At 59.9% G+C, this 27,841-nt stretch overlaps 2 protein-coding genes across 9 annotated transcripts in view; one reads left to right on the top strand and one right to left on the bottom strand.

Annotated features, from left to right (window-relative positions):
* The window catches only part of DRC1 (dynein regulatory complex subunit 1), a 34,356-nt gene extending 32,202 nt beyond the window's left edge, over positions 1–2,154 (top strand). For all 3 annotated transcript variants that reach the window (XR_013961468.1, XM_080684845.1, XM_080684846.1), the window contains exons 15-17: positions 189–329; positions 658–760; positions 1,926–2,154. Coding sequence is in view for 2 of the 3 variants with exons in the window: in XM_080684845.1 (XP_080540971.1) it covers positions 189–329; positions 658–760; positions 1,926–1,988 (307 nt within the window). In the remaining variant the exon portion in view is untranslated. The remainder of the gene's footprint in view (positions 1–188; positions 330–657; positions 761–1,925) is intronic.
* Positions 2,155–2,937: 783 nt separating this feature from the next.
* OTOF (otoferlin) overlaps positions 2,938–27,841 on the bottom strand; it is a 73,265-nt gene continuing 48,361 nt past the window's right edge. For 3 of the 6 annotated variants that reach the window (XM_080686764.1, XM_080686759.1, XM_080686762.1), the window contains 35 exons: positions 26,747–26,906; positions 26,228–26,414; positions 25,584–25,770; positions 24,749–24,972; positions 24,390–24,498; positions 23,279–23,459; positions 23,036–23,156; positions 22,389–22,489; positions 22,177–22,267; positions 21,889–22,005; positions 21,388–21,540; positions 20,954–21,143; positions 20,744–20,868; positions 20,235–20,369; positions 19,394–19,555; positions 19,091–19,210; positions 18,450–18,611; positions 18,172–18,334; positions 17,544–17,674; positions 16,154–16,183; positions 15,619–15,750; positions 12,999–13,065; positions 11,991–12,127; positions 11,748–11,882; positions 11,246–11,383; positions 10,555–10,682; positions 10,284–10,454; positions 9,550–9,710; positions 8,750–8,892; positions 8,326–8,414; positions 6,767–6,865; positions 6,313–6,554; positions 5,983–6,161; positions 5,769–5,869; positions 2,938–3,944 (listed from right to left, as the gene is read on the bottom strand). In XM_080686764.1, the coding sequence (XP_080542890.1) occupies positions 3,764–3,944; positions 5,769–5,869; positions 5,983–6,161; positions 6,313–6,554; positions 6,767–6,865; positions 8,326–8,414; positions 8,750–8,892; positions 9,550–9,710; positions 10,284–10,454; positions 10,555–10,682; positions 11,246–11,383; positions 11,748–11,882; positions 11,991–12,127; positions 12,999–13,065; positions 15,619–15,750; positions 16,154–16,183; positions 17,544–17,674; positions 18,172–18,334; positions 18,450–18,611; positions 19,091–19,210; positions 19,394–19,555; positions 20,235–20,369; positions 20,744–20,868; positions 20,954–21,143; positions 21,388–21,540; positions 21,889–22,005; positions 22,177–22,267; positions 22,389–22,489; positions 23,036–23,156; positions 23,279–23,459; positions 24,390–24,498; positions 24,749–24,972; positions 25,584–25,770; positions 26,228–26,414; positions 26,747–26,906 (4,952 nt within the window). In that variant the 3' untranslated portion in view covers positions 2,938–3,763. Of the gene's footprint in view, positions 3,945–5,301; positions 5,504–5,768; positions 5,870–5,982; positions 6,162–6,312; positions 6,555–6,766; positions 6,866–8,325; positions 8,415–8,749; positions 8,893–9,549; positions 9,711–10,283; positions 10,455–10,554; positions 10,683–11,245; positions 11,384–11,747; positions 11,883–11,990; positions 12,128–12,998; positions 13,066–15,618; positions 15,751–16,153; positions 16,184–17,543; positions 17,675–18,171; positions 18,335–18,449; positions 18,612–19,090; positions 19,211–19,393; positions 19,556–20,234; positions 20,370–20,743; positions 20,869–20,953; positions 21,144–21,387; positions 21,541–21,888; positions 22,006–22,176; positions 22,268–22,388; positions 22,490–23,035; positions 23,157–23,278; positions 23,460–24,389; positions 24,499–24,748; positions 24,973–25,583; positions 25,771–26,227; positions 26,415–26,746; positions 26,907–27,841 lie in introns of all 6 variants that reach the window. The other 3 variants (XM_080686760.1, XM_080686763.1, XM_080686761.1) reach the window with 2 other exon arrangements.

The raw sequence follows: 27,841 nt of genomic DNA, 5'->3' as shown, positions 1-27,841 counted from the left end.
CCCGGTTAGCTTGAATCAGCGCCGCCAACCTTTCGGACCCTGGTCCGCCGGTTGGCGTGCATAACTGATTGGGAAGGTGGCCGGTGGAAAGGCAGTAAGTCTGTGAGGGACAGGCACTGTGACTGGAGTGCCTGGGGGCCTGGGTGGTGCCAGCTGGACTTGATGGCACCAGTGCCCTTAACCTTCAGGGACTATCGGGCACCAGTGAAGTTGAAGGCCATGCGCGATAACTCCAAGGACTCTGACTACTGGAAGGCCCTGGCCACGGTTATCCCTCGCTCCAAGCAGAACCTCTGGGATGGTCTATACGCAGCCCTGGAGAAATACCAGTGAGTGTGTGCGTCTTGGCCCAGGAGGAGGGAGCTGGCAGGTGGTGGGGAAGGATCCCGCGTGGAGGGGAGGCAGTGCCGCCTCCCTGTCCATGAACTGGAGAGGAGCTGCCTTGGGCAACTCCTGTTGGGGGGTGGGGGGCAGCGCCAGTGACTGGCTCTCTGGCCCTGCTCCCCCTGTTCTGTCCCCGCAGCCTGGCTCAGGGCAGGAGGGCTGCTCTGGTGGTGTGGCTTCTGGGGTCCTCTCCCACCTCTAGCTGAGCAGAAACAGATCCTTGGTAGAGCATGGAGGAGGCCATGGGTGTCTCATGGATTTTTCTGCCCAAAGCCTGGTCCTGATGCAGAGGGCGGAGCTGCTGCTGGAGTGCGACACGCTGGAGCAGCAGAACACGGAGCTGCAGGTGCTGCTGCAGAAGTACCTGGAATCCAAGGTGGGCGGGGCCTCGGGGTGGGCGGGGCCCTGGGGTGAGGGCAGGAGAGGGGGTGGGAGCAGGGGAGGGCGGGGAAATTGGGGGGTGGGAGGAGGGGGACGGGGAGTGTGCCCTGGGGCTGATATTAGGACGTGAGGCGCCCCCTCCCGCCCGCACTGAGGCAAGCAAGCTTTGAGACGCGAGTTGTCAGGCGCCATGACGCCCTGGTTTTGGCGCCAGCTGCTCCTTGGACCCTCTCAGGAGCAGTGCAGGGCCCTGAGGTGTCAGCTCCCTGAGCCCTTCCAGATGAGGCTCCTTCTTTGGTCCTCACCACCGTCTGTGGGAAGAGGGGGCAGAACGATTCTCCCCCTTTCCCAAAAAGGAGACTGGTGACTTCCCAGAGAGGGGCTCTCCCCGCTCTGCAGCCCAGGTCGTCCGGCCTGGGACGTGCCATGGGCAGAGGAGGCTCCAACTGGGGCAGATGGCCCCTGGCCCCCATGTGTGCCCACTCCCGCGAGAGTCGGGCAACAAGGCCTGACGAGAGGGGGGATCTCACTGTCTCTGCTCCCTTTGGTTCGTAACACAGTTCGTTGCTGGCTCTGATGGGTGGTGGGGTGTCCTTCACATGGTGCTGAGGTCATGGGCCCGGGGGTCGGGGGTCGTGACACTGGGCTGAGCATAGTTCCTCTGCCCTCGGCTGTGGGGGTGAGAGGTGACAGGCCAGGCACTGGGGCTGCGCGGCCCAGTGTGGTCTCAGGCTGCAGGCTGTCCCTGACAGGGGACGCGGTCAGCTGGGCTGTCATGATGACCCCTTGGCCATGACAGGATTAAGACATGAGGAAACCATGTGATCCCCCTTTTGTGGATGCTATTGTGTGTAAGAGGATGGGGGGGGGGTGCAGGGCTAGATGGGGATGGGGTGGCAGAGAGGGGAGAGAGTTTAAGGGGATGGGCCGGAGTGGAAGGTGAAGAACATGCCCTGAGGTGAGCAGCTGGAGCAGAAGCCCAGCCGGAAGCCCTGGAACTTGGCTCCTGAGGGAAGGCAGCTGGGGGCTTCCCCGGACATCGGAAGCATTCGGGGAGGGAGGGCATGCAGAGAAGCAGAGGCCCGTGGGAGACCCCCAGAGGCCAGGAAGGGGCCCCCCCCCCCGGGAAAACGGGATGACCTCCACGCCCTCTCTTCCAGATAAACTCGGAACTGCAAGTTCCTCCGACGCAGGTGCTGCAGATGTCCACAAAATCCAACTAGACCTGCCAGGGTGCTGTCAGCGTGGGCACCGGTGCGGGTGCTGGTGCCGGAGCCGCACACGTGCCCCGGGCGCTGCAGGGCGCACCCTGCCTTTCCCAGAGTTGCCACTGCAAGGCGACAGGAGTTACCTGTATCCTCTAGTCATGATTAAAGTCTTTAAAACGTTGTGGCTGGGTCTTTTTAAAGAGGTCAGGGCCAGTGAGACGGGCCCCTACCCCCACCTCTGTGTCCGAGGGGACTTTGTCCCCGGCCTCAGACGGTGGCTTGAGAGCAGGCAGGTGGCTGGGAGATGCAGCCCAGGTCGGTAGCACGGGCTCCCTTGTTGTTTGGGGGGGCAGTTGGTGTCTATCCCTGGGAGCTGGAGCTTTTGGGCAGCTTGTAGGGTCCTCAGCTTTTTTTTTTTTTAAAAAAAATATATTTTATTGATATTTTACAGAGAAGAAGGGAGAGGGATAGAGAGTTAGAAACATCGATGAGAGAGAAACATCGATCAGCTGCCTCCTGCACACCTCCCACTGGGGATGTGCCCGCAACCAAGGTACATGCCCTTGACCAGAATCGAACCCGGGACCCTTCAGTCCACAGGCCGACGCTCTATCCACTGAGCCAAACCGGTTTCGGCGGGTCCTCAGCTTTCACTCTGTCCTTGGGCCTGCAGGACCCTTTGGTTGAGCTTTTGGGGCCCCCGGGTGCCCCCTGGGCTGTGGTGTGAGGCTCCTTCCGTGGGCAACCCGAGCCGGTGGCCCTTGCCTTAGGCCTGCCTTGAACCCTGGGCCACGAGGCCACCCAAAGGAGAAGCCAGAGGGACCAGCAGGTACTGAGTTTGCCAACCTCAGAGTGCCCACCGACCCTGCGCCCCACTCCCGTCCCCCCACTTGAGCAGACTCGTCAGCTCAGCGTTTGATTTCTTTTATTAAGAGAAAGATCACCACTCAGGAAAGACAGCCAAGAGAAACCCGGCTCACGCAGGCAGGGCAGCACTTCAAGTACAAAGGCGCTGCCGCTGGAGGGCCCGCTGGGCAGGGCGGGGAGGGCACTGGCCTGACAGAGGAAGCCCTGGGCATGGATAAAACCTCACAGGCTGGGCAAGGGGAGGGGAGGGAGAAAACAGCTGCCTGGCAGGAGGAGGAGCCACGTGGAGGGGAGAGCCACGTGGAGGGGAGAGCCACGTGGAGGGGAGAGCCACGTGGAGGGGAGAGCCACGTGGAGGGGAGAGCCACGTGGAGGAGGAGCCACGTGGAGGGGAGAGCCACGTGGAGGAGGAGCCATGGGAGTGCGTGGTGCGGAGCAGCCACCCCCAGGGTTAGTAGGAAGGGTCTGCCCGCTTGTGTAGGATAAAGACTGGTGGTGCCACTGGCCTCACAGACTATGTTGGGGGGGAGGGGGGTTGATGCTTTTTGCTCATTCATATTTTTAGAAAGCCCTGGGCACTGGCCCATGGCATGATTCTCGGTTAATTTCATTGAAGCTTAAGTCCTTGACTGGAAGGCCTGGGGGAGGGTTTGGGGTAGCTTCCTCTGGAACCAGGGCCTGAAGAAGGGGGGTGCCTCAGCAAGGTGGGGCAGACCCCCCACCCACAGGCACGGACCAGAGGGGCAGGACCCCGCCAGCAGCAGGCTTGGGGAGGAGAGGATGTGCAGTGGGGCTCCTGGGACCCGAGGCCTGGAGGGTGGACAGGGGCTCCAGAGGCTCCCCAGGGAGTCTGGAAAGTCCACGCCAGGGGAGGGGCAAACGCACAGGCCCGGGAGGGGCGCCGCGGGCAGACTGCGGGGACCTCACGCCCCCAGGAGCTTCTTGACCATGTAGCCGGGGAGGCTGTAGAGGAAGAGGCCCAGCATGAGCAGCGCCAGCAGCGCCAGCACGATCTTGATGATGAGCCACTTGTAGCGCGTGCAGATGAGGTACTTGATGGACTTGAGGGGGTTGAGGAACCAGACGAAGGCGGTGTCGGGCCGGCTGGGGGAGGGGAGCGGCGGTCAGGCAGGGCATCTCCCAGGGTACCCATCCCCTCAGCCCTTCTGGACCCCAAGAGACCCTTCCATGGCCCCGAAAGGCGTGAGTGCTGGAGACTGGGCCGGGGCCATTGCTAAGCACCAGGTTTGCTGCTCACTTTCCCGTTGGCAGGACCCTCCGGCGTCCCCACCCCCTCCCAAGGCCTAGCTGGCATTTCTGGCCTTTGGGCAGCCCCGAGCCTCCACCTGGACACCAGCAGCCATCACCGCCCCACAGGCAGTCCTGGTTTTAGGGAGCTCCTCTACTTAGCAGGTCACTGCACAGGGTCCCCATGTCCCCCCTCAGTGAGACCAGTGTTCCTCAACCTCTCCCCCTTCCTGAGGATCATAAGCTGCTGTCCAGGGTCCGAGGAGCCCCAGTGGGGCGCATGCCACCCTCACCGACCTGCCCACTGTCGGGTGTGGTCGCTGCTCTACCTTCCAAATGGCCTCCTAGCCAAGAAGCGCTCATTAAGCTTTACATTCTGTTGTTTGTGCTACAAAGCAAGAGGCTTTACAAAATGTCAAGATATAAAATTAAAGTGTTGAATGTGCTTTTCAAACTCCTGCCTGCCGGTGCCTGGAGGACTCAGCTGGGCAGGAGGGGGGGGCGGGGGGGGGGGCGGGGGGCGGCGCAGGACACCTGGTTTCCAGGCCCAGCTGGGACAGGCAAATTAGCGCCTCTTTGAGCCTCAGTTCCGCACTTGCACAGTGGGTCAGCAGTGGGCCCTACTCCAGGGTCGGTGGGAGGGGAAGTGAGGCAGTGGCGGTGCCTGGCGCCGGGTGGTGCTCAGCAGATGTTGGCTACTAAGATGTTGGCCTTGGATGGAGCTACTTATCGTCCTGCAGCGCGGAACACTGCTGGGGGTGGGCAGCTGGCGGTGCAGGAGCTATTCAGGACTCGCTGGCTAGGGCTAGCCCAGACCTTCTCCTTTTCCTGTCCATATCTCAGCCTCTTTCTGCCAATGCATTGGGGTTAGTCTGTCAGGAGTGTCACTGGGAGAGGAGGCGGCGAAGTTTGAGGAATGCTGGGTTGGCAACTTGGAAACCTAGGCTGAGTCCTAGCTGTACCCCAATTTGCTAGGGGACGTTGGGCAAGTTATCTCACCTCTGAGGCCCAATATGTAATCATGTAAAACAGTTGTTTCCAGTTCTGAGAGCCTACGAAAGCGTTTGAAAGTTCCTGTGTGTGTTCACATGTGTGTGCAACTGTGTGTGTATAACTGTGTGTGCGCTGTGTGTGTGTTCCGTGTGAGTGCTGTGTGTGTTCCACATGCTGTCCAGCTCCTGAGCCCCAGGTCCAGAGGAGGGGGGAGGAGTACCAGACCCAGAGGATGCCGGGCTCAGGCCCCCAGGATCTTCTTGGCCAGGTAGCCAGGCACAGAGTAGAGGAAAAGGGCGAGGAGGAGCAGCAGCAGCGCGAGCAGCAGCAGCTTGAGCAGCAGCCAGCGATAGGTGTGCCACAAGAAGTAGCGGGCGGACTTGAGGGGGTTCAAGAACCAGAGGAAGCTTGTGTCGGGCCGGCTGGAGCAGCAGGAGGAGCAGAGGGAGCATCGAGAAAGGACGCACAGGGTGAGGCTGAGAGGCAGGGGGCCCGGCCCAGAGGGGGCGTGGCCCAGAGGGGGCACGGCCCAGAGGGGGCCACCCTGGGCTGAGGAGTTCCCAGCAAGGGAGGAAAGGGTAGAGGTGCCTGCAGAGTGGGGGCAAGAAGACCCCAATGTCCTGGCCCTTCCTTCCTGGTTCAGTGCCCTCCGGGACCAGCGGGGCTCCGGGCAGGCAGGGCACTCACTTGGGTTTCTCTAGAGGGTCAGGTTCATTGCGGGCAAGGCCCACTGGATTCTTTTCCGCCTCCTCCGCTGTCAGTAGATGCAACTCGGCCTCCACTTTGCCCTGCAGAGAGGAACCGAGCTGTCCCAGGGCCTGGGCCAGGCGCGGGGCCCTCCCCACCCCCTCCGCACCGGCTCAGCCCTGCCCGCCGCCGCCCGAGCAGGGGTGGTGCCCACCGTGAGCTCAAACTCGTCATTCTCATTGCGGGCCAGGAGGGGCCACCAGCCTTTGACACGCTTCTGCTTGAAGATGGAGACCAGGGGCACGTCCACCTCCCCTGTGGCCATCTCCATGGTGCACTGCTTGGCCGTCTTCGCGCCCCGGGGGAACCGGTTCAGGTCCAGCTCGATGGCCCCTGTGGCAATCTCAGCGTCAGCTCTGATGGACAGACTGATGGGAAGGATCCCCCCCCCCCCGCAGGGTGGGTGGATTCTCCCTGCCCCCCTCCCTGTCCCCCGCCCTCTATGTCCCAGGTCCCAGTCCCTCAGCCCCGCCCAGCCCTGCACCCAGGAAGTCGTCGGCGGAGAAGTGGTCAGCGTCCCAGATCTGCAGGGTGAGCCGTGCTGGGATCTTGTATTCGGTCTCATCCCAGGAGAACATGGACTCCTTCTTGGAGATGACGATCTTTTCCTCGGCAGCCAGGTAGTCGAAGGGGAAGAGGTAGCGCCAGTTGAAGTTGCCCTCGCCCGTCAGCGAGTGGTAGTGGACGTCTGTGTCCTGCTTGTCCTCCTGCTGGCCCTTCAGCCACCTGCAGGGAGCCACCTGCTCAGTCCTGCAGCCACCCCACCCCGCCCCAAGCTCCCCCTCACACCTGGGGATCCAGCATCGCTCCTTCCCCTCCACTCTCTCAGGCTCTCCCACCCCTTTGTCCTGGCCCTCCTCTTCCCCCCTACCCCCCCCCCCCCGCCCCAGGAAGGGGGTTCACTCTGTCCAGCCCTCCAGCCAGGGGCCTTCACTCACCCCCGTACAAAAATGTCGCTGGACTTCTCCCCAGTGAAGAAGTCATCGTCCTCCAGGACCACCTCATCCGTGTTCCACACGATGACCCGCAGCTCATACCTGGGCAGGGAGAGGGAATTAGCAGTTGGGGGTGGGGTAGGGTGGTGGGGTGGCGGGGGAGGTTACCCCAGGATCTCAGGGCTGGGATGGGCAGGGGGCTGAAGCTGAGCAGACAGAGAGAAGTCCCGGGGACTTGGGCTGAGCAGGGGGCCTGGACAGTTGCAGCTGAGAGAGTAGAGGGGAAGGAGAGAGGTGGATCCCCAGGTGTGAGAGGGCCAGCCAGTCAGTACAGCTGCTGTGAGGAGAGCCGCAGGGGAAGCCAGTCTGGCTGGACCACGGGGACCCCAGCACACTCCTGGGCAGGGAGATGGCTCAGGGCAGGGAGGTGGCTCAGGACAGGGAGGTGGCTCAGGGCAGGGAGATGGCTCAGGGCAGGGAGATGGCTCAGGGCAGGGAGGTGGCTCAGGGCAGGGCCGGCTGCTGGGGGCGGCTGAAGAGAGGCCCAGAGAGTCAGGAGCAAGGTCCTTGTCTCCAGGGGCCGGAAGCTCCATCCAGTTCTCATGGAAATGTACACTTAAGTCCAGCAGCCGGCAGTGGGTGCCCTGGAATCCAGTCTCCTTTATGCCCTTGCCCCCAGAGAGAATTTTCCCTTTGCAGTGTAATTGTCACTATAAACGAGGTAGTTACATTTCAACTTTTAGGAGTGAGGTTGAGTCACCCACTAACAATGGATTGGAACGTGGTTCTTGGAGTTATGCCCTGGACTGCAAGTCCCGGTGACACCCTAGATTGGGGTGTCCCCTAGTGGTAGGTCCTGGAACAGCACACTCGTGGTCGCCAAGGGGGAGGCTATTTCAAGCAGAATTGTCTGCATAATTTGCCCGCCCAGAGCAAAATGGAAATACGAGGCTCCTTGTTCAAAAATCATCAAGAATCTCAAGATGATCGGGGTTGGAGCAAGGGTGGGGCGTCTCTGAGCATGAGCCGCTGTGCGGATCCATCCGCCCACCAAGCTGGCCCGGGTTCCAGGCCCTGAGGGCATCACAGCTGCCAGGGACTAGATCCTGCCACTGTCCAGACGGGAAAACTGAGGACCAGGGCGGCAAAGGGACTTGGCCAGGGTCAGCCGGGAGCGGCAGCGGGCTTGGCTCCCGGCCCAGTGCTCTTTCCACGCGACCCTCCTCCTGCTCGTCTCCTTGGCGGGTGCTTCAACTAAAACCGGGCAGAGCTTACTGACAGCCTGGTGTGGGGGCTGCCCAGAGCAGAGCAGGCTCTCGGGGGTCCGTGGCTTGTGTGCAACTGAGTATCGTGTGTGGGAGCCCACATTTCGGTGAGCGTCCACGAGGGGGCACTAACGTGTGCTCATGGCCAAGGGCAGGCCTCACAACCCTCTGGATGGGCTGGTGCGTTCCCACCCCAAGGCCTCATGGGGAATGCCAACCGACCCCGGTGATCTGGGCTGTGGAGGGAGTGGCGAGGGCTGGAGACAGGGAAGGACTGTGTGGGCCCCAGCAGCTCACTTCTTGGGCTTCCGGGGGGAGATGTCCAGAGGCGTCCCGGGGGCCGGCATGTCCATGGGGAACATGTCCACCCACAGCTCCAGGCGGCCCTGAGGAAGAGGGGCGTGCCAGGTCTCCCCGAGACGACTCCTCTGCTCTCCTCCCCCTCCCAACCTTTGTTTTGTCAGGACCCATCTCATCAGTTGCCATCCTTGGATGCCAGGAATTCCTCTGACGTCATCAGTAGCCAGTCACAGCTTCCGAGGGAGACACCCAGGTACCCACCAGAGCTGACGTGGCGCTCGCTCAAGGCAAAGATGTGCCACTGGAGTTACCGCGGAGGGCCACGGGCTTTGGGAGTGCAGCCAATAGCATGAGCATCCGTGTTACGGGCCCCGGTTGGGATTCCCCGACCCCAAACACCAGAGAACCTCAGGGGCCTCACCTGCTCGATTCCCGGCTTGTCAGGGTTGAGCAGCGGCCGTGTCTCCACGTGCTCCGGCACCAGACGGCAGCCCACGCGGGGGATGTCCTCCCAGTGCCGCAGGGCGCACAGCGCCACGTGCTCATCTGTGGGCCCCCGGTGACCTGTGGATGCCAGCAGGGCAGCTGCACACACGGGCTCAGCAGCACAGGATCTGTGCTGGGCCAGGGACTTAGGCACAAAGAGGCCCCGAGCCAGCCCTGGTCCACACATCTCCTTGGCACTGTTGGGGAGACTGAGGCACAGAGGGAGAAGCAGCTTGCCCAAGCTCTCGGCTGTCCCACAGGGCCCAGAGAGGTCTGTGTCCTTGGTTCTCTCTGCCTGGGGAACGTGACCAGAGACTCTCGAGGGGGTGTGATGTCAGGGAGGGCAAGAACCCCCTTCCTGTCCCAGCATCCTGAAGGCGGTCAGCACGAGTTCCCCGCATAGTCTGCCTGATTCTCTGGGAAGGGCCACGTGGGCGAGGGAGTGGGGAGCGTGCAGGGCTTGGAGCCACGTGACCTTGGACAAGTCACTGCTTTGGGTCTCAGATTCCTCATCAATTGAATGGGGAGACCCTCCCTAGCCCAGGATGCTGAGAAGGAGAGAGAAGGCAAGAAGCAGGCAAGCGCTGTGTAGCATGGGGAGACTGGGCAGAGGTGGGCCGACAGGAGTGGGACTCGGGGCCGAGGAGACCCCAGGCTAGGCCCAGGTTCCATCAAGGGAAGTGTGGGTCCCTCCTTGGCCCCTGCCCCCCTGTGGCTGCACCCAGCACCCGTTACCGTTCTCGTCCTCCATCTCGGAGGGCCCAGTGAAGACGCGGTTGGACACCTTCACCCTCCCGGGGGGCCCGAAGTGGGGGCCATCCACTTTGCCCTCCTTGCACAGGCGGGTCAGGATCTGGCTGGGCTTCATGGGGTCCCGCCAGATATTGTAGCCGTGTCTGTGGGAGGACACACAGGCTCGGTGGGGCTCAGGTGGGCTGGGCCATTTCCAGGTGGCAGCTGGTTATGGCCAGTTCTCTAAAGTTGTCTGTTGCCCTAGTGGGTCCTGCCCTGGGTTCCAGGCTCAGCTGAGATGCCGGGGCTGCTGGAGGATGATCCCTCCGTCCTGGGCTCTGGCCCCAGGTGCCCAGTGTCCCAGTATCCAGTCTCCCTCCATGGGGCCCACTTCTCTGAAACCTCAAAGACTCCCATGAGGACACTGATAACCAGAAAGGTTAAGGGATGTAACCAGGGTCACACAGCCTGTCATTGGCAGAGACCAGCCAGATCCCCAGCAAAGGGCACAGTGCCGCCTCTCTCTACCCTCCTTGCCCTGCCTCCTCTGTCCTGGAACCCCCTGGCGGCTCTCTCCTTGTCTTAGACTCTGTGCTGGAAGGCTGTGCCCAGAGCCTGCAGGGGTTCAGGCCTGGCCTGGAACAGAACCTGTACTATGTCCAGCTTCCCAAACCACCTGCTCTGAAACTTATTTTTAGAGTCACGGTAGAGCAGGTGGGCCCGCCCGCCCCACCTACATGGAGTAGGTCTGGGCGATGCCGCAGGTGGCGCGGTGCTTGCTGTAGAAGCGATTCTCCAGGTCAATCTTGGTTTCCCCAATGAGGTCATCGGTGCCGACCAGGTCCCAGTCGTACACGGACACCGTCAGCATGGATTCCATGGGGAAGGACGCCTCGATGTCAAAGGACCTGGCAGGGCGGAGGTTGGGAGGTGTTGAGGGTGAAGTAGGGTGGGAGGGGTCTGGGCTGGAGAAGGTGGGGTGGGAGTAGGGCCACCAGGAGGCCTTACTTCCCAAAGACAGGGTTGAGCTGCTTGGAGATGTAGTTCTCCTTGTCCCGGATGTCGGTCTTGCCCAGCCGGATGGCGATGTAGGGGTCAGCTTTGCCATTGATGTCTGCCGGGTGCAGGTCTGTGGCCTGAGATGGGAGGCGTGCTCCTGAGCAGGCTCCCCACACCCTCCTCATCTTCCAGTGCCCCGCCCTGCTCCCTGATAGTTCCTGATGGTGACGGGCAGGACCACTGGACTGGAGGCAGGAGACTTGCTGTGTGCCCTCCAGGCCCCAGCTTCCTCATCTATAAAAGATGGGAACTAGCCCTAGCTGGCTTGGTTCAGTGGACAGAGCATCAGCCTGCAGACTGAAGGGTCCAGGGTTCGATTCCAGTCAAGGGCACGTACCTTAGTTGCAGGCTCAGTCCAGGCCCCTGCATGTGGGAGGCAACCAATCGATGCGTCTCTCTCACATCCATGTTTCCCTCTCTGTTTCTCCCCCTCCCTTCCACTCTCTCTAAAAAGCAATGGAAAAATATCCTTGGGTGAGGATTAACAAAAAATAAAAATAAAAATAATTAAAAAAAGATGGGAACTAGACCAGATGACCTTCAAGTACCTCCCAGGCAAGGGTTGTCAGGTTGCAACTGCTTCAACCCTCCTGGGCAGGAGGACTGGGCGACGGGGGAGGGGGCCAGAGGGCAGGCTCACCCGGACCACATAGACTCGGACCAGCACGTTGATGGGGTCATTGCTGGGGATGCCCTGGAACATGCCATAGGTGGGGTCGAATCCAGCTTCCCGGGACACATCCTCTGGGAGTGGCACTTTGTACACGCAGAGGGAGCCCTGGGCAAGGCAAGCATGGGTCAGGGTGCAGGTTTCTATGAGCACAGGTGGGGGGTGGCATTCCAAACAGCCAGCACTTTGCACCCTGTGGGGGCAGGCCCTGAACTCTTTGGTTGCTGGATCATGGGAGGTCCAGGGGTTCTGGAGGAAGTGGGCATGGCAGTGGCAGGAAGGGGGATAAGTAAGCAACTTGGGGAGGCCCTTGGGGCAGATGCTCTTTATCAATTATCACGGAAGTCTGTTCATATTTTACCAACCAGTACAGCTGACAGTTCTACATGACTGTCAGCCTTGAGCTCAGGCTGGTGTGGTGGTAGGGGTGGCAGGGGGCTCGGGGTTCAGGGCCTGGGGCTCCTCTCCTCACCTTGAACCGGCCCACGATGCGCTCCTCTTCAGTGGAGCCATCTTCATCATCGCCCGTCTTGCCTCGGAGCAGGTTGAAGGTATGCAGCCAGTCTTCGAAGTGGTCAAACTCTGCCTCCAGCTCCTTGGGGTACACCTGAGCCAGGCTGAGCCGTCAGGGGGACGTGGCCTGTCCACCTGCCTCCCTCTTGTCCCATCTGCCACCTCCTGCCCTCAGGTGTGACCCCGCACCCCAGACCCTCACCTTGAGCTCGTCAATCTTGGATTTCTTCTTCTCAGGGGCCTCCGACCCCTGGCCAGGCCCGGGACTCTGGGTTCTCTTCTTCTTCTCCTCCTTCGTAGCCTTTGCCTTCTCCTTGCCCTTCAGCGGCCCCTTCAGGCCTGGCCAGAAACAGAGAAGGAGGCCTGGTCAGTTCGGGGCAGAAACGATGGAGCAGGGAGGCCTGGTGGAGATCCAGCTCGCTACTGATTTACTTAGTCATTTCACTTGGCCGGTCTCTGTGTACTCATCTGTGAAATGTAGACAATACTCCCTGGCATGCCCGCCTCACCCGGGTGCACGTGCCCAGTAAGGTCATGCAGGGAGTGTGTACAAAGACTACTGTCATGCCCTTTGACAGAACAGGGCATGGGAGGTGCTCACTTTCCTCCCTGGAACTCAGTCTGCTTGTCTGTAACATGATGAGGGTTGTTCCACCTCGGCATTTCCCAAAACGCATTTAGTGGATCATCAGGTGTAGGTGTTCTTGTAAGGCTTTTGAAAAAAGGGTAGCATGGTCCAATGTGTTGGGGAAATATTTCATGTTTTATCTTCCTTTTAGAGATTTATGATAATATTTGTATCTTAAAGGCACTGAGAAGTCCTGCACCAAAAAGACTTATTTTTCACATTGAACCACAGAACTCTCTTTTCCCTCCGGAATACCCATTAACACTGTTCCATGGAAAAGGTCTGGAAAATGCTGGGAAGGAGGAGCTGTGAGGTCCCTTCCCGCTCTTATGTTCTGTGGCTATAAATGTCTGTCCATCACTGTGGTTGCTGAACTGGTCAGAGTAAAAGCCACTCTGGATCAGCCCAAGCATGCCCGCTAGTGCCCAGGGATGCCTGATGACATCTGCCCTTGGCTGCTGCAGCTGTGGGCCCAGGGGCGGGAGAAAGAGGAGCAGCTGGTACAGCGAGCAGGGGAGCCAGCCATCTGGGGGTGGAGGTGGGGGGTGAGGAGGGACAGAGATCTAGGGTTTCAGGGCTCACCCTCAATGTTGTCAATCTCCTCTTTCTCCTCCAAGTCCATTCCTGAGGTATCCTGCTGTCGAAGTTGCTGCCAAAAGATGAGGTGAGGAGGAGGGAAGGTAGGCTTCTTGGGGTGGGTCTACGGATCCCCCCCTCCCAAAAATGCAGTCTCAGACCAGTTTTAAGTGCACTAGAAACAGAAACTCCTTCCTACTGGGTTACAAACCCATCGCGTGCTCTGTTTACGTGGATTAAAAAAATTTATGATGTGGACACTATGACCAGCTGTACGTAGGGGTTTATGATTCTTTAAATTGTGCATCATTAAAAATATAGTGTCCTTTAATGTTGCCTGTTATATTATTACTAGAGGCCCAGTGCACGAATTCGTGCATGGGTGGGTCCCTTGGCCTGGCCGGCGATTGGGGCCAATCGGGGTGGCTGGGGTTAGGGACCGCAGGAGGTCGACTGGCCGCGGGAGGTTGGCTGTGGGAGCACACTGACCACCAGGGGGCAGCTCCTGTGTTGAGCCTCTGCCCCCTGGTGGTCAGTGCACATCATAGCTACCGGCTGGTTGTCTGGTCCTAATGGTTGCTTAGGCTTTTATATATATAGATAATGTAGAAAAGTATAACTCAGTGAGAAAATCTGCTTTATTTCCCTCACTCAGTTCACCCCACCTACTGGAGACTCAATCACTAGGTTTCAACCAAAGCCCCACCGTCACGTGGTGGCAGCCTGTGCATTCAGACAAGGAGACCACACGCAGCCCCTGGAGCTCCAGCCTGGCCACCCCGGATCCAGGAGGTGATGGTGGGAGAATATCCTGCTGTGTCCCCCAATTATCTGCTTTCCTGTTCTTTTTTTAAAATATATTTTTATTGATTTCAGAGAGGAAGGGTGAGGGAGAGAGAGAGAGAAACATCAATGATGAGAGATAATCATTGACTGGCTGTCTCCTGCACGCCCCCTACTGGGGATTGAGCCTGCAACCCAGGCACGTGCCCTTGACCGGAATCGGACCTGGGATCCCTCAGTCCGCAGGCAGACGCTCTACCCATTGAGCCACACCAGCTAGGGCTGCTTTCCTGTTCTTGACGAGTTTTTCTTACCACACAGCCAACTTAGCTTCCCTTGTAGCTGTGTGGCTATGGGACTAGATTCTGGCCAATACGTGCAATTTCTGGGTTGCGCCCTTAAAAGGAAAGGAGTCTGACTCCTCCTCTCCCCTGTGCCCCTTCCTGTGCACTGGTATTAGGACAAGATGGCAAGCCCTCTCCAACAATACACACGCCAGGAAGCAGGTGGTAGGACCTTGCTCCTTGACACTGTCGAGTCAGCAGGCCAGCCCTCTTCTCGTTCACACGGATCTAGCTCACCGCAGCCGCTTACCAGCCGTGGGCAAACTACGGCCCGCGGGCTGGATCTGGCCCATTCGGCTGTTCTATCCGGCCCGCGGAGCCGAAAGAGCGGAGGGTTCTCTTGCTCTCCCCTCCGCTCCTTTACTTTGAATTTCTATTAGTTCACACAAACACTCCATCCATGCTTTTGTTCCGGCCCTCCGGTCCAGTTTAAGAACCCATTGTGGCCCTCGAGTCAAAAAGTTTGCCCACCCCTGGCTTAGCCTGTGCTCTGCCTAGGGGACATGAGCATCGCACACAGCGTGGGCCACAGAAGGGGCCTGGGCGGGAGTGTGGCTGGACCAGCGCAGCTGAGGAAACACAACTGCAGGCACATGTCCCTCCTGGTCAGCCAGCCAGTCAGGAGCGCCCTGCGCTAGGAAGGCAGCGGAGACGAAACAACGGAAGAAGAGGAGGGACATAGCCCTAACCGGTTTGGCTCAGTGGACAGAGCGTCGGCCTGCGGACTGAAAGTTCCCAGGTTCTATTCCAGCCAAGGGCATGTACTTGGGTTGCGGGCACATCCCCAGTAGGGGGTGTGCGGGAGGCAGCTGATCGATGTTTCTCTCTCACTGATGTTTCTAACTCTCTATCCCTCTCCCTTCCTCTCTGTAAAAAATAAATAAAATATATTTAAAAGAAGAAGAAGAGGAGGGACATGTGCCCACTTTCTGGAACTTGCCGCCTGGCTCAGCAGACAGAACCCATGTGCACACAACAGGGGGAGAGCGTGCCGCAGCCCCAGTGACGGAGATGTGTCAAAACAGTGTGAAGATGGGCAAGTGCTGCCGAGAAGTTGTTTCTGTTTGACCCCTGAGCACGTTCTCCTCTTCCTCACACGTCACCTCCTCTGGGAATCCTCCCCTGACTCCTGCAGGCACTGACTGGCTTTTGTCACCACACTGTACTGTATCTGTTCACGTGTCCATTTCGCCCGGCAAGCAGAGGGCTCCTCAGGGCAGGCGTGGCGTCTTATCTTTTGGCTCCCATAGATAAGGTGGTGTCTGACCCATATACATTCCAGAGACGTTTGTGAAATAAATGGATGAGGATGAGAGAAAAGGAAGCCAGGGAAGGTGAGTCCTGAGCTAGAACTTCAAGGCTGTTCCCAGCTCTTGCGAATGGGGCGGAGGAGCCAGCTCTGGTGGGCGCCGGAAAGAAGTTGGGCAGGAGGGCCTGATGTGGGGTTGGAGTCACCTCCCCAATTCCCCCTTAGCCCCTAGCCCAGGCCGAGGCCTCACCTCCTTCATGGTATCAATGGAGGCGAAGTACTTGGACCACCAGTCCAGCATGTTCTCATCCGGCTCCTCCTCCTCCGGCTCGTCCAAGCTGCCCTTCTTCTTCTTTTTCTTCTTCTCCTTCTCCTCGTCAGCCTGGGATAGAGTCCTGCATACATCCCTGCGCCCTGGCCATTCCCTGGGCCCTGAACTATCAGGGGTCCCCCATCTGTTCTGACCACTGCTCCCAGAAAGCCCGGGGCTCCACGAGGCTCTGTGGGGCCACCCATATCAGAGGAGCAGGGCTTTGTTTTGTGGAGGAGGATGCCACGACTGGAGAGGTCGTGACCTGCCAACATGAGCCACTGGCCAAAGCAGGATTGGCACTCAGGGGCCCCGCTGCCCAAGCAGCCTTCTCCCTCCGCCTCTTTGGAGGGTGTGCAGTGTGAGCATCCCGGGGGCTGGCGGGGGGGTGGGGGGGTGGCTCAGTGCCTGATGCTAGGCCCAGTGTAGGGTCCTCCTTTCCCAGAATCTCCCCCTCCATGGTCCCCTCACTCACCACATCCACCTTGATGACGGCATCAGAAGTCTGCAAAAGGGAACCAAAGACACAGGGACAGAATTAGCGCCCCGGGGCCTGGAGTGGAGGCAGCCGGACAGCCAGGGAGCACGAGGTGAGGGAGCTCATGCAGGGACGCTCTGTGTGCGAGTCCCTGTGCCCCCAGGTCAGCTCTGCACTGCAGGCACACCGCTGCTGAGCCTGCAAAAGGCCTGCTTCACAGATGTTCCCCCAGACCCACCGGGTGGTGGTTCTCAGCCCCGAGACAGCTGTGACTCCCCCGATGATTTCAACGGGAGGTCAGGGTCGGGAGGGGAGGCGGGCTGCATGCAGGAGTTCAGTGATGTTGGCTAGATGGAGTCAACTTCAACTCCCTTGTTCCTCCCTCACCAGGTCAAGGCCTTAAAAATTAAGTGGATTTGCACACACACAATTGCATAGCCAAAGAGGACCCTGGTGAGACACCCTACCAGGTCCAGGGCCTGTGGGATGATGGGGACGCTAAGGCACTGGCCTCTGTCTTGTTTGCTGACAGCCCGAAACTAGGGGCTTCCCAGCAGACCCCCAGGAGGACTCGGGAGGCTGGGAGTTGAGGAGATGGGAATCTCCAGGTGTAGCCCCAGAGCCTGGCAGTGCCATCCCAGGGCTGTGGGCCAGGCACTGGACCTTGTCTACTCCCCTTTCCCGAGAGTCATGCCCACTGCTAACTCAGCCACTGGCCAGCACCCTCTGGGGCCAAGAATTATGAGCCAAGAGAGGCTGGGCCTGATGAGGAGTCGAGTAAGCTCAGATCTCGGAAGCCAGGAGACAGCCCAGGCTGTGTGAAGCAGGCCAGGCTGGAAATGAGATTTGGAGAAAGTGGTGGAGAGGAGGCCCACTTCCAGCCCCTCAGCACTGTCTGGACACAGGATGGCCTGCTCCAGGCTGGCCTCCATCCTGCCCTCCCGTGCCCATGCCGACCCCACATCCAAACCCCAGGTGGCAGGTCTCCCTCTGGCAGACAATGGCCTTAGTCCTAAGGCCAGGAGGAATAAGGAGCTTCCAGCTGGAGATCCTTCCACAACCAAGGTCTGGGGAGAGTTGTCTGTGAATGGCTGGAATGGAAAACCAGGAACCCTTGGGAAAAAACACTGGTGTCCCCACAGGGAATCCATCGCTTACGGTGTCGCTAGTTGGAGTGAAAATAATTGCAGGCTATCACCTCAAATGGTTACTGCTCTTTGTGTCTCTCCCACATGCACACCACACACCCAGAGTCTAGGATGGAGCTTTATGCACCCATAGTCAGTGTTAGCCCTGGACGTGCTGACGGACGTGGCCTGGCTCACAGGGAGGGTCACATGCAGTTGCATGCGCCCAGCCAGTGTGGCACGGACCCCATGCGCCTTACCGCATCCAGCTTCACCATGGTCTCCAGCTTCTTGACGGGCACCTCTGGCTCCATGTTCACCACGATCTCCCCTGTGGGGTGAGAGGAGGGGTCCCCATTGCACAGCACGCGGCAGCCCCGGAGGAGTCTTACTGGACAGAGAGATGGACAGACAGAAAGACAGACCGGGAAGAGCAGGAGTAACAGTGAAAGTCAGGCGTGAGCAGAAGGACCAGAGGCCTAAAGCTGATTTTCGAGAAGAGAGGAGGGCGGAGCAGCTGAGGGATAACTGATGGGCATAAGGAGAGGGAGAAGGTGAGCCAGAGGGAAGGAGGGCTGCCGTTGAGAGAAATGGTGGAGGCTGGGCTGGGAGGGAGGCTGGGAAGGAGGCCTGGGTCTTCTCCAAGAACCAGCCTGGAAGCCGCCTGCCCTCAGGCCCTCTAAGGACATCTCCAGCTCTGGCTCTTTCCTGCCCTAGAAGGAGGGGCAGATCTGGGCAGCTTTGGCTCTCAGGCTAGGACCTCCCCACTGGCCTCCTCTATACCCACTTGGGGATGCACTGGAGGAGCGAACTGGTGGCTGCGTGGACTGGACCGTGCCTCCCATGGACTGAGTGGAGACAAGCCTGGGTTTTGGGGTGTGGTCATACCGGTGCTGTTCCAGTTGGGGGCCGAATGATCTGGGGGCCGGTAGATGAAGCGCCGAAGGGAGCTAACGGCGTGGGAGCCCACAAGGGTGTAGCGGCCAAAGGCCCGGCAGTCCACCACGCGGATGTTCAAGGGCGGGTGCAGTAGCTCATTCTCTGGGAGGTCCTGGGATGTTGACCAATGGAGCCTGAGCTCGGAGAAGGGGGCAGAGGCACCTGGCCTTGCCCAGCCACACCAGCCACACCCAGCTCTGCCAGGCTATGCCCAAGCCTGCACCCACCACTTCAAACCACTTGACAAGGGTGCTGAAGTTGGGGTTCTTCTTGTAATTGTGGATCATGGATGACTGTACCCCCTTCCCTGCACACTCGATGTCCACCCTCGGCCGGTCCACCTGGGCCAGGTTCACCCGCTTCAGGTCCCGCAGGCCCCAGAACAGCACCTGGTGGGGGTCAGGGGAGATGAGAGTCCCCTCAGTCAAGGGAGCCAGCTATGGGTAGGCTGAGCCACCTAAGAAGGAGTTGGGCCGTGAAGTGGGCAGTGAGTCAGGAGGGGCAGGGCCAGGAGAGCTGACAGGAGTGGGTGTGGTGGGCAGAGAGTAGGGCTGGGAAAGGCCCAGAACATGGCCGGGTGGCTCAGAACAGACCGGCCAGACCCTGGACTGGGGGGGACCTGGGTCTGCTGCTGGCTCCAAGTGTGACCTTGGACAAGTCACTTCCCCTCCTTGTCTCTATCTCCTTGTCTGAAAAATGAGGTGGCCGGAGGTTGCGGAAGACCCTGGGATTTGATGTCAATAATGTAATATGTGCTTATGACCCTGATGGAGTAAGAGAGTGAGGGAGCAAGGAAGAGCGAGCACAGCAGGGCCTGTCCAGGGCAAGGACAGGAGGGATGAGAGGGGTGAGTGGAGCCCTCACGCACCTCGATTCGGTATTTGCTGAGCACGGGCCGGATGCCCACCGGCACGGGCATGATGGGACCTCGATCCATGTCCACTGGGCCATTGATGGGTGGCAGGTCGGCCTTCCCTGCTGGCCCGATCTGGGGAATTGGGGTCACAGGTCACACCCTGCAGAGCCCAGAGAGTGGGCTGTCCCTTCCCAGGGGTTAGTTGCCATGTGATCTGGGGAGACAGGGGAGGCCCAACACCTCCCGCCCCCTAACAACCACGCTCCCAGCTCCAGTGAGACCGGCCTCTGAACAGGATGGGGCGGGGAGGCCCACCTGCAGCAGCTCGAAGGCGGCCAGAAGGTCTCCGGCCGTGGCGTTGCCTCGGTAGATCTGGTAGTACTCGAGCTGGGGCGGGAAGCGGGGCGGGCAATACTCCTCGTCAGCCATCTTCACCACGGGCTTGGCGAAGGTCCGGCCTATGAAGTCGCATTTGCCCTGACGTGACAAACAACCAAGGTGGCCGCCAGGTGCTGGTGTTCACTGAGCAGCGTCACACCTGGGGTCTCACTCTGTCCTTACCACAGCCCTGGGAGGTCAGGGCAGGTGTGATCACCCCATTTCACCAATGGGAACACCAAGTCTCACCACAGACTTGCTCACGGCCATGCTGGCAGTGAATGGCAGTCAGGACTCAGGCCTAGAAATAAGGCCCTCCTGCTTCTAGTCTAGGGCTCTCTCAGGGACCCCAGTAGCTGAGTGCTTGTCCTAAGTGATCACCCCGATCTCTCACTCCCCACTCCAGAGCTCTCACGGAGGGCTGGGAGGCTATTACTGACTGGTAGGTATGGGCAGGGGGTCAAGGGCCCCTCGGGTGGGGGAAGGCTGGGGACAGCAGGACTGCGGACACCTGTTCTGAAGACTGGGCCTGAGCTCGGTCTGCCTGTGCCGGGAGGTGGGGACACCTTGACCCCTCTTCTCCCTGAGACCCAGGGGTCCACAGTGGTGGGAAGGGGTCAGGCTGCAGTGACAGGGCAGGAGCCACCTGGAGGCCGGTCAGCAGCCCAGACTCCCACACTCTAGCAAGCACGTGGCTGAGGGGTCTGAGGAGTGGCCATCGATGCACGTGGAGTGTAGTAAAGAAGGAGTAGGTCCTGGTCTCAGAGTCCACCCATACCATGCTGTCCTGGTCGTAGATTTCTATGACAATGATGGGGGGATCATCCCGCATCTCATGAGCTTCACCGTATAGCTCCAGGTTGTCGAACACCAGCATTTGGTCCCAGGTGGGGCACAGGGTCTCATTCAGCACCTGCAGCATGGGGCAGGGGGCGGGGGAGACAGGTCATATGTGGTGGTGGATGGACAGCTATCCCAGCAGAAGCCACCCCGCAGTCACTGTGGCTTCCAGGGGGCTCAGAGGCAGGAGTGTCATGCTCCCCGACTCGTCTGGGAACTTAAAATGAAGGGTAATGTGAGGCCTGCTCCCACCCCTTTGCCTATGTCTTCTCTTGTTGAATGGAACCTCACTAAAGCCTTCACCAGCGTGGCCTGGGTGTGCAGTTATCTGCAAGGCTTCCCCCTAAGGGTCTGGGTGCTGGCCCATGTGTTTCTCCAGGTTCCACAAGTTCACAGGTCCCCCACTTCTCTCAATGCCAGAGCCCCGCCCTCCTCCTGGGCCCTCACCTCTGTGCACTGACTCTGGTTGATGAAGAAGACACGGGCGAAAGGGTCCGAGAGGCCACTGCTGTCAGCAGCAAAGAGGCTGCGGGCCTGGTACATGTGCGCCCGGAGCTGGAACACCTGCTTCTCTGTGGGGAAGGGCAGGCTGAGGCTTGGGGATGCCCCCCAGCACCCTCCCGGGGCGAGGGCTGGGAGCCCGGGGTCCCCACTCACTGGTGTAGACCAGGCTGATGGGTGGGAAGGAGTGCAGGCCCAGGCCCTGGGCCGCCTTGACCTCCTCGAAGCCGCAGGGCAGGCCGCACAGGAAGTCCTTGCGCTGCTTGCTGAGGCCCAGCCACAGGTAGAGCTCCACCTTGGCCTGCACCGTCCAGCCCATCGAGCCGAAGCCCCGCTTGCCTGGCAGCTGAGGGTGGGCATGGGGTCAGCACCGAGAGGGGTGGGCAGGGTAGGGCCTTTCTGTCCTCCCATCATCCTATTCTCTCTCCAGCTCTTTCTTCTCTGAGCACCTGCTACTTGAGGGCCTGCCAGACCCCTGGTGGTGGGCTGCTCTCCCCTTGGGGAGACTGACCCTTTGAAGAAGCCAGATGCAAATCCTGGGCCCCAGGCCCCCACCCCACACCACCCCTCAGTCTGGCCCCCTCTGGCACCTTGAGGAAGAGCGTCTTGACCTTGGCACAGTCCTTGCCCAGCTCCTCCTCCACGATGGAGAAGAGCAGGTCCTTGGAGGGCACCCGGGCGTAGGCAATGCGTTTGTTGTTGCTCATCATCCAGATGAAGACGTCGGGGATGCTGTGCTGGGGCTGTGGTGAGGGCGGGAGGGGAGCCCGTGATTGAGGGGTCACTGATTGGTTGGGGCTCCCTGAGCCTCACTGACCACCAGGGTCTTTGCCTCAGGACCCAGAGGGCCAGGCCTGGGCCTGCAGAGGAAGGACCCCAGATGCTGGTCTTTCTTCGCCTCCCACCGAAGGGGATGGGGCAGGAAGAACACACAGCAGGATGAAGGGCTTGTTCACTCCTGTCCCCCAACAGTTGTCAGAGGAGGAGAGGCCTCCTCAGTGGTCCAGCCCCGCCCTTCCTGTGCAGCCCCTCCCTCTCTGGTCACTGGGGTTTGGGGCTGGCACCCCTCTGTGCCCACGGCAGGGGCATACCTCATCCGCCAGGAAGCGCAGCTTCTGCAGGAAGTTCTGGCACAGCCTCAGCTTGTCCCGCACCGTGTGGCGCTTCACCTGAGCCCGCAGGGTCTTCGCCTGCTGCCCCATGCTCTCCTGTAGGGGTGTGGGGGGAAGTGGGGCTCAGGCCGTGATGCATGATGGAGGGGCTGGCCCTGGGGCCTGTGGCCTCAGACATATGCCCTCCCACCTCAGTTTCCCCTCTTCACCTCCAGACCCCCCTCCATCCCCCGTGTGGTCCAGCACTGGGGACCAGCGTGTCCTCACCAGCTCCCGCAAGCATGATTTGAGGCGCTCCCTGTCCAGCCTGGTACGGGACATGTGACCCTGGTCCTTGTCAGCGAGGGAGAGGAAACGGCTGGGGGATGAGGGGAACAGGCCTTAGCAGAGCCCACCCACCAGCAGGAGGCCTGCAGACACCTCCTTCTCTTCCCAGCCCCCCCACTTCCAGCCCCCGCCCCATGGCCCGGTGCCCTCACCGGCAGCCACAGCTCAGCTCCTCCAGGACGCCCCGCAGTCGGCGCTCGGGGTAGGACTTCTCCGTTTTGATCATCTCCTGCACATCGTTCAGGCCTTCTTCCTGAGAACCAGGCCAAGGGGTGCACGCTGAGCCACAGCCCCTCCCCCAGCTCCCCACTCCTCAGGGAAAACGAAGGGCTAGTGACTTGGGACCTCTCGCTAGTGCCGCCTCCAGTGTCCCACTGGCATCAGGAAACCACCCAATTCCCAGGCTCTGCTCTCAGAGCCTGGGGCCTTCAGTTCCTGAGGAAGATGCCACGTTGGGCTCTGAACTGTGGTCCTGGTGGGCTCAGGGCGGAACTCAGAACTAGCTGGGGAAGGTGCAGGCCAGAGACAGAGGGCTCCTCAGCTGCCTTCAGGGGTCCCCAACACTGGCTGGGTCAGGAGTCCCAGACTCCACTTTGGTAGCCCTTGGGCTCTTGGCCCACTTCTGGGCCCTGAGGGCAGGAACAGGATCTTAGGTCCTGCTGGGTCACCCCACAGTCCCTGCCCCCCTTCCCGACCCCTTCACAGTGAGCTGCTGGGCAAACGGGCCTTGTGTGGGGCCCAGGAGCCTGCGTCCCCTCCCCACCTTCCCCGCCCCCTCCCACCCAGTCCTGGCGCTGACCAGCTTGTCTGCAATGTGGTCCATGATGTTGGCGTTGTAGAGGCGGCGGCGCTGGTCTGGCCACCAGCTCTTGATGTAGATGCAGGGCTTGTGCTCCAGGTAGGGCAGATGGAAGTAGTTCCTGGGGCGGGAGGAGGCGGGAGATGGAAGATTGGGGGTCCATGGAGGTGGGAGGGCTAGGCCTCGAGAGGGTGGGAGGCAGCAGGCAGGCTCTCCCAGGACCCCCTTTGCCACCTGGCTCACCTGTCAGTGATCTGGGGCCTCATGGGTGGGGTGGAGGAGACTGAGGCCAGGTCCCCACCCTCATCCGTCTCATCGTCACTCGAGTTCTGAATCAGATCTACTTCCTCCTCATCCCCGGGCTCCTTCTGAGGTCGAGGCCGCTGGGGTCGGGACAGGCCATCGACCTCATTCCCATAGTTGCCTGGAGGCAGGAGGGGGCACACAAGGGCTTAGAGTCCTTTCCCCTCCAGGCCCCATCCAGCCCCCCAATCCCGGTGCTGCTGTGTGTTTGTGGGAGGGGAGAGGGAAAGTCCAGGAATGGGGAAGGTGCTGGGGGTCTATGCCCGCTCAGAAGTGACAGAGCATTCTCCAGAACCGCCCCCATGTTCTCCGCACCCGCAAACCTCTCGCAAAGAGCTCTGACGACCCCTGAGCTTGAGCTCCAGCCCAGGGCATGGCCTGAGTTCCCACTCTCCCCTCTCCAGCCCCACGAGGGCCTCTTCCTTCTGCAGGGATGGCTTCCTTCTCCCTGTGTCCCAAGCATAGCCTAGCACTGAGGTGGAGCCCAGGCCCACCCCGTGGGCATGTGTGCCCCATGGGCAGGCACTGTGTGCACCAGGGCATGCACTGTATGCGCCATGGGCAGGCACTGTGTGCACCAGGGCATGCACTGTATGCCCCATAGGCATGCACTGTATGCCCGCAGGTGCTGTGTGCAACACGGGCATGCGCTGTATGCACCATGGACAGGTGCTGTGTGCCCCATAGGTATGTGCTGTGTGCACCAGAGGATGCGCTGTATGCACAATAGGCATGCACTGTGTGCCCCATGGGCAGGCACTGTGTGCACCAGGGGATGCGCTGTATGCCCCACAGGCATGCACTGTATGCATCATGGGCAGGTGCTGTGTGCAACACGGGCATGTTCTGTATGCACCATGGGCAGGCACTGTGTGCACCAGGGGATGCGCTGTGTGCACCATGGGCAGGCGCTGTGTGCAGTGTGCATGCTGGAGGACATGCGGAGGAGAGTGGTCATGTTTTCCCTCCCACCAGGGCTGTGGTGCAGGGCTTAGCAGTGAGCACCCAGAAGCCCTGGGGCCTGAAATCCCCTCGGAGGCCAAGCACTCACCTATGGTGACCTCAAAGGTAATTGGCTTTTCTCCGTTTTTCCGGTCGATCATTGAGGCTTCCAGAAAGGCTCCGAATAAAAAGAATTCTTCTATTTTCCCCGTGCAGCTCTGTGGGAAAGGTGGTTGAAGCCATCACTAACCTTCACGGGGATGCTGGGCTGGGGCCAGGCCTTCTCCGACAGATCCTTTGGCTGCTGGTGGGCACATCCCACCCAACAATGAGGCTGGGCAGCCCAGGCCCTGGAGGACCGAAGGCCCCATTCCTTTTGCCCAGGCAGAGCCCAGGCCCAGGCTGCCATGGCAGGAAGGGGGCTGAGCTGGGGGACCTGGAGGACAGCACAGCCTCCTGGGGCCTCACCTCTGACACAGGCGTGGCCTGTTCCACCTGCACCTCCGTGGAGCTGGTGAGCTCAGGGTTGGAGGTGTCCAGGATCTCCACAGCCAGGCCCAGCATGAGGCGGGCACGGAAGGACACGCCCTCACCCAGGCCCTCGTTCAGGTCCTGGTGCTCATCCAGTAGCGTGTAGTTGCGTGTGGAGCCATACATGTTCACCCAGGCTGGGCCCAGTGTGGGCAGGAAGCCTGTGAGCCGGAGAGAGAGGAGTGGCCTGTGTTACGTCTCAGGGCCCACAAGGGTTAGAGGGACCTCTTCTGGGGGCTCCCAGCCTGCACCTCCTGATTGCTGAGATGAGGACCCCATGCCTTCGGTTGCGAGCATTTGGGAACACATCCATCCCCTAAGCCCCAGTGAGCGCTGTGAGGACAGGAATGGGTGCTTCTCTCTCTCTGTATCCCTGGTACCCAGCATGCCCCCAGGTCATAGGAGGGGTCTGTTCCCACAAGTCTATAGATAGGTACTATGGCAATAGGACACATCTATATGTAATATGCATGCATATACACACATGTATAATTGTTATTTTCATTTTACAGATGGGAATAGTACAAAGGTCACAGGGACTCATTGTCAGAGCTGGGGTTCAAATCCAAATCAGCTGGGCTCTGGCAGGCCCAGTCAGCTCTGCAGACGTAGCCATGACTTTCCACCTCCCCCTTGAGGTGGGAGCTGCTGGCAGCGCCCTCACCGTGCCCAGCATCTTCCAGGCCGAGGTGCAAGATGGTGGTTGAAGGGGAGTCTCATTCATTTACTCCTTCCTTCAGGACCCACCCCCACTCAGTCTGCTACTGCTGACCTTTGTCTCCGTCATTGGAAATCTTGCGCAGGTCAATGAAATGGGTGCCGATGGCCACGTCGTTGACCTTGTCCGAGTCCCGGATCTGCACCTTCATGCGTTTGCAGAGTGGGGGGAACAGGTCCGTGAAGACGACCTGCTCATTCCACAGTGGCTCGTAGCTGTTCTTCTGCACCGAGGTCTTGCCCTGTGCGAGGGAGTGAGCGATAGGGTTTGTGTGTGAGCATGCGTGTATGTGCTTACTTATGTGTGCATATGTGTGTGTATGCATATTTGTGTATGTATGTATATGTGGCGTATGTGGGTATATGTAGGTGGTGTGTGTGTGTACTTATCTCCTCCACTCTTCCCCACCCCAGCCTCTCAGACTCTCCTTCCATTTGATGCTCCCCCTCAGTTCTTGGTCTCCAGGACCCAGAGGTGGGGAGGGTTCCCTAAGGCCTGTCCATGCTGAGACAGTCCCCCCTGCCCCCTGCCCCCTGCCCCCTGCCCCTCTCGGTTGGTGCACCCTCATCTCTCACTCTCCTCCCTTCTCAGGCCAGTCTCCTGGCTTCTGATTTTGCCTCATGTCAGCCCCTAGGCTCCCACATCTATCTGATGCCCGTCACCCCAAATCCCAGCCCCTGCACTCTGTACCCCAGTACCTTCTGGCCAGCAAAGAAGACTTGCACGTAGGGGTCAACCAGGTCCTTGTTCTCCCCAATGAATGCCTTCTTCACGTTGGCCATGAGGCTGGTGTTCATACGGGGCAGCCCCTCTGCTCGGTAGATCTTCACATAGAAGCGGGCCCACTGGCGTTCCACGGGCACGCCATCGGGGAGCAGCAAGTTCCTGCCGTCACATACAGCTAGGGCACCAGGCTGGGCACCCCAGCTCCTGCCCTAGCATCTACGTATCCTGGGGCCTGGGACAATGTCCATGAGCCCCTGCTCTGCCCAGTCCCTTCTCTCCTGTGACAAAGAGCCTGTGGGTGTTGAGGCCAGGGTAGGCGGCCCCAGCCCTGGCCAGAGTCCTTTCAGGAAGAGGTTGGCTATCCGGGGGTGGGTGAGAACAGGGGTCAGGGGATGGAAGGTCTGATCACTGAGCCAGTCCACCCAAGGGACTCCCTTTGGGGAAGGATGGGCCAGGCCGGGTCTCAGGCTGGGGGAAGATGGGAGCCTCACCCTTCAATGTCATCCTCCTCTGTCTCATTGGCCTTGTGGGGCGTCTTGATGTTGTCCCCCTTGCCCACCACTGCGACGTCACACTTCACGTAGCCCTTTAGCCCAGCCGAGATGTCGTCGGGGTCGGACAGGATGGCCCACTTGTGGTGGAACTGATGCTCTGCAGTGGCGAGGAGTGGGGACTACACCTGCGCCCCCTCCTAGGAGCACCCGCCCTCAGGGCAGGCCGCAAAGCTGCAGAGCTGAGGGCCTTCTTGGCCCCTAGATCAAGCCATCAGGTGCCCCTGGACCAGGGGTCACTGCTCTGCTTGCCTCTGGGCCAGGGGGACAGAGGTCCCTGAGCAGGCAAAGCTGCTGACTCCTCTCTGAATATTTCACTCGCTATTTCACACCTTCATGCCCTTGTGGCTGCTGGCCTTTGAGCTTGGAATAACCTCATCCCTGCTCTCCCTCTGCGCCAACAACTCTCCTCCCTGTTTAAACATCTACTTCTTTTGCTTAAGTGTCTCCTCTTCCATGCAGCCTTCCCCGACTTCCCCGGAATTGCTAAACCTGACCCTTTTGGTGTTCTTGCTGTTCCATACGCACACTCCTATCTCACTGACAAGTGATGAACTATTTATTGTCTGTCCAATTTCAGACTGAAAGCCTCCTAAAGACAGGGGAGTGTCACCCCAATAACCCCAGGACCTAGGACAGTGTGAAGACCTAGGACAATGTGGAGGAAAGAACAGGTATCAGGGGAAGAGGCCATTTGAGGATGGGTCACTGATCGGCTGCCTCCTGCATGCCCCCTACTGGGGATCGAGCCCACAACCCCGGGCATGTACCCTGACTGGGAATCAAACCGTGACCTCCTGGTTGATGCTCAACCAATGAGCTATGCGAGCCGGGCTTAACGTTCACTTTAAAAGCTGTTTGCGAGCAGAGGGAAGCCCTGGCCTTGCCGCCTGAAAGGCTCAGCACTTCCCTCTTCCCCACTCTCTCCTTCACCTTCTGCCGTAGCTCACACCTGCCCCTACCAAGGCTCAGGTCCTCCCGTCTGAGTCGCAGCCATGATGTGTACCAGCCAAGAGTCTATTAGGCTGAACCATA

This window comes from Plecotus auritus (genome assembly GCF_963455305.1).
Source record: "Plecotus auritus genome assembly, chromosome: 8".
NCBI lineage: Eukaryota > Metazoa > Chordata > Mammalia > Chiroptera > Vespertilionidae > Plecotus > Plecotus auritus.
This window is presented reverse-complemented; position numbering and strand designations above follow the sequence as displayed.